The sequence below is a fragment of the Myotis lucifugus genome, unplaced genomic scaffold (genome assembly GCF_000147115.1).
Source record: "Myotis lucifugus unplaced genomic scaffold, Myoluc2.0 scaffold_4, whole genome shotgun sequence".
NCBI classification, from domain to species: Eukaryota; Metazoa; Chordata; class Mammalia; order Chiroptera; family Vespertilionidae; genus Myotis; species Myotis lucifugus.
In genome coordinates, this window is record NW_005871052.1 from 3,590,775 (window position 1) to 3,593,806 (window position 3,032).

The 3,032-nt window shown below is 36.3% G+C and overlaps 1 protein-coding gene across 1 annotated transcript; it reads right to left on the bottom strand.

The window, feature by feature from the left end:
- Positions 1-592: 592 nt before the first annotated feature.
- On the bottom strand, positions 593-1,181 carry LOC102438960 (thymosin beta-4). Its single transcript, XM_006082811.3, has one exon. The coding sequence runs from the start codon at positions 1,116-1,118 to the stop codon at positions 984-986; it is 135 nt and encodes a 44-aa protein (XP_006082873.1). The 5' UTR covers positions 1,119-1,181; the 3' UTR covers positions 593-983.
- Positions 1,182-3,032: the final 1,851 nt, after the last annotated feature.

Below are 3,032 nucleotides of genomic sequence, written 5' to 3' on the forward strand. Positions count from 1 at the left end.
ATTTTGTTTTACTTAGTGATATATATTATAAAATACTCTAAGGCAACCATCAACAAAATGAAAAGACAACCCACTAAACAGCAGAACATATTCACCAATGATATGTCTTATAAGGGGTTAATATACAAAATGTATAAAGAATTTATACAACTCAATACCCAAAAAAAAGAAGAAAAAAACCCACAAACCAATCCAATTAAAAAATAGCCAAAGATCCTGAAGACATTTCTCCAAAGAGGACATACAGATGGCCAATAGACATATGAAAAGATAGCTTAATGGCATTAATCATCAGAAAAAAATGGAAATTAAAACCACAGTGAGATATATCACCTCACACCTACCAGAATGGCTATCATCAAAAGACATATGGTAGCTAAGTGCGTAAAGAAACATAACCCATATCTATATATGCTGTCTACAAGAAACCCATATTAGAAGAAAAGACTCACACGGGATAGGGGAAATTTTTCATGCAAATGGAAAAGAAAAAAAAGTTGGGTTGCAATACTCATATTTGGCAAAATAGACTTCAAAATGAAGGCCATAATAAGACACAGTGTAGTCATCTTCTTTTTTTTTTCAGGTTTTCAAACTTTTTATTTGCATATTAAAAAAAATTGTGCATTCCAATAATTAAAATCATTTGAACAACAAAAAAATGGCACTCTGATTAAACTGCATTTTACAGCCCGCAGGACCCCTTGGACCAGCTTGGTTTTAACTCTAGATTTCACCCTCGTCCCACCCAGCTCGTTCCTTCACCAACATGCAAGTTGTCCCCCTTCCCCGCCAGCCAGCCAGGCAGATGGGAGCGGCAGGTGCGGCCTTCGTTGTCAGTAGTTCTGATGTGAAAAGGGGCAGCACAGTCACTCAAACTGGTCCAACCTCTTTGCATCTTACAAAGTTAAACAGCTAAAAGAAGTAAAATAAGAAGGCAATGCTTGTGGCATGTACAGTGCATATTGGCGGCGCGTGCCTCATTACGATTCGCCTGCTTGCTTCTCCTGTTCAATCGTTTCTTTTGAAGGCAGTGGATTTTTCTCTTGCGTTTCTGTCTTCTTCAATTTCGACTTATCGAATTTCTCAATCTCAGCCATATCGGGTTTGTCAGACATGGTTGCAGAGGACGCCGAGCGAGGTGCGCGAATGAGAGAAGTCGATCTGCTCAGGAACGGCCGCCGAGTCTGAAGTCATTTTCTTAATACAAAAAGGATTGATCCAACAAGAAGCTATAATCCTGGTAAACATATATACACACAACAGTAGCACCTAAATATATAGGAAAATAACCTGGAGGACTTAGAAGGAGAGATCAATAGCAATGCAATAATAGTGGGGGACTTTAACACACCACTGATTTCACTGGATAGATCTTCTAGACAAAAAATCAACAAGTAAACAGCAACCCTAAATGACACACTAGATCAGCGGTTCTCAACCTATGGGTCGCGACCCCTTTGGCGGTCAAACGACCCTTTCACAGAGGTCGCCTAAAACCATCCTGCATATCAGATATTTACATTATGATTCATAACAGTAGCAACATTACACTTATGAAGTAGCAACGAAAATAATTTTATGGTTGGGTCACAACATGAGGAACTGTATTTAAAGGGCCAGAAGGTTGAGAACCACTGCACTACATCAAATCAATTAAATAGACATATACAGGATATTTCACTTCAAAGCTACAGAATATAGATTCTTCTCAAGTATACAGGGGACATTCTCAAAGACAGATGACATGATAGGACACAAACTAAGTCTCTACAAATTCAACAGGATTGAAATCATATCAAGCATTTTCTCTAATCACAATGGCATAAAACTAGAGATCAACTACTATAAAAACACTCCAAAACATTCAGACACATGGAGGCTACATAACATGTTATTAAGCAATGTATGGGTTACCAATGAAATCAAGGAAGAAATAAAAACATCTTGGAAACACATAAAAATGAGCACACAACAACCCCAAACCTATGGGACACAGTGAAAGCAATCCTTAGAGGGAAGTTCACAGCACTACAGACCAACCTCAAGAAATAAGAAAAATTAACTATCTAACCCTATAAATTAAAGCTCTAGAAAGAGAACAACAACAAAAGCCCAGAGTAAGTAGAAGGAAGAAAATAATAAAGATCAGAGAATAAATACATTTATTCAGAGAATAAATAAATAACACAAAGACTAATCAAACAATAAACAAACAAAAAGATCAATGCAACCAAGCGCTGGTTCTTTGAAAAGATAAAAAAGATTGATGAACCTTTAGCCAGACTCATCAAGAAACAAAGAGAGAGAACCCAAATAAATAAAATTAGAAACAAAATAGGTGGAATAACAATAGATATCACTGAAATACAAAGGATTGTAAGAAAATACAATGAACAACTAAATATGCCAACAAGCTGGACAACCTGGATGAAATGGACATATTCCTAGAAAAATACAACCTTCCAAAATTGAATCAAGAAGAATCAAAAAAACTGAATAGGCCAATAAGAAATGATGAAATTGAAGCAGTAATAAAACGACTCTCAACAAACCAAAGCTGTCCTCTGGACGGCTTCAGAGGGGAGTTTTCCAAAATCTTCATAGAACCATTAACAGCTATCCTCCTCAAACTATTCCAAAAAAAAAATCCAAGAGGAAGTAACACTTCCAAGCTGGTTTTTGGAGACCAGCATTAGCCTAGTTCCAAAACCAGATAAAAACACTACAAAGAAAGATAATTACAAGCCATTATCCCTGATGAACATAGATGCAAAAATCCTCAAGAAAATATTAGCAAATTAGATCCAGCAACACACTAAAAATCATACACCAGGACTAAGTAGGATTTATTCTGGGGATGCAAAGCTGGTACAAGATTGACAAATCAATAAACATGATACATCACATAAATAAATTGGAAGACAAAAATCACATGATTATATCAATTGATGCAGAAAAGCATTTGACAAAATCCAACACCCTTCTTTGAAAACTCAGCAAAGTGGGAATAGAAGGATCATAACTCAACA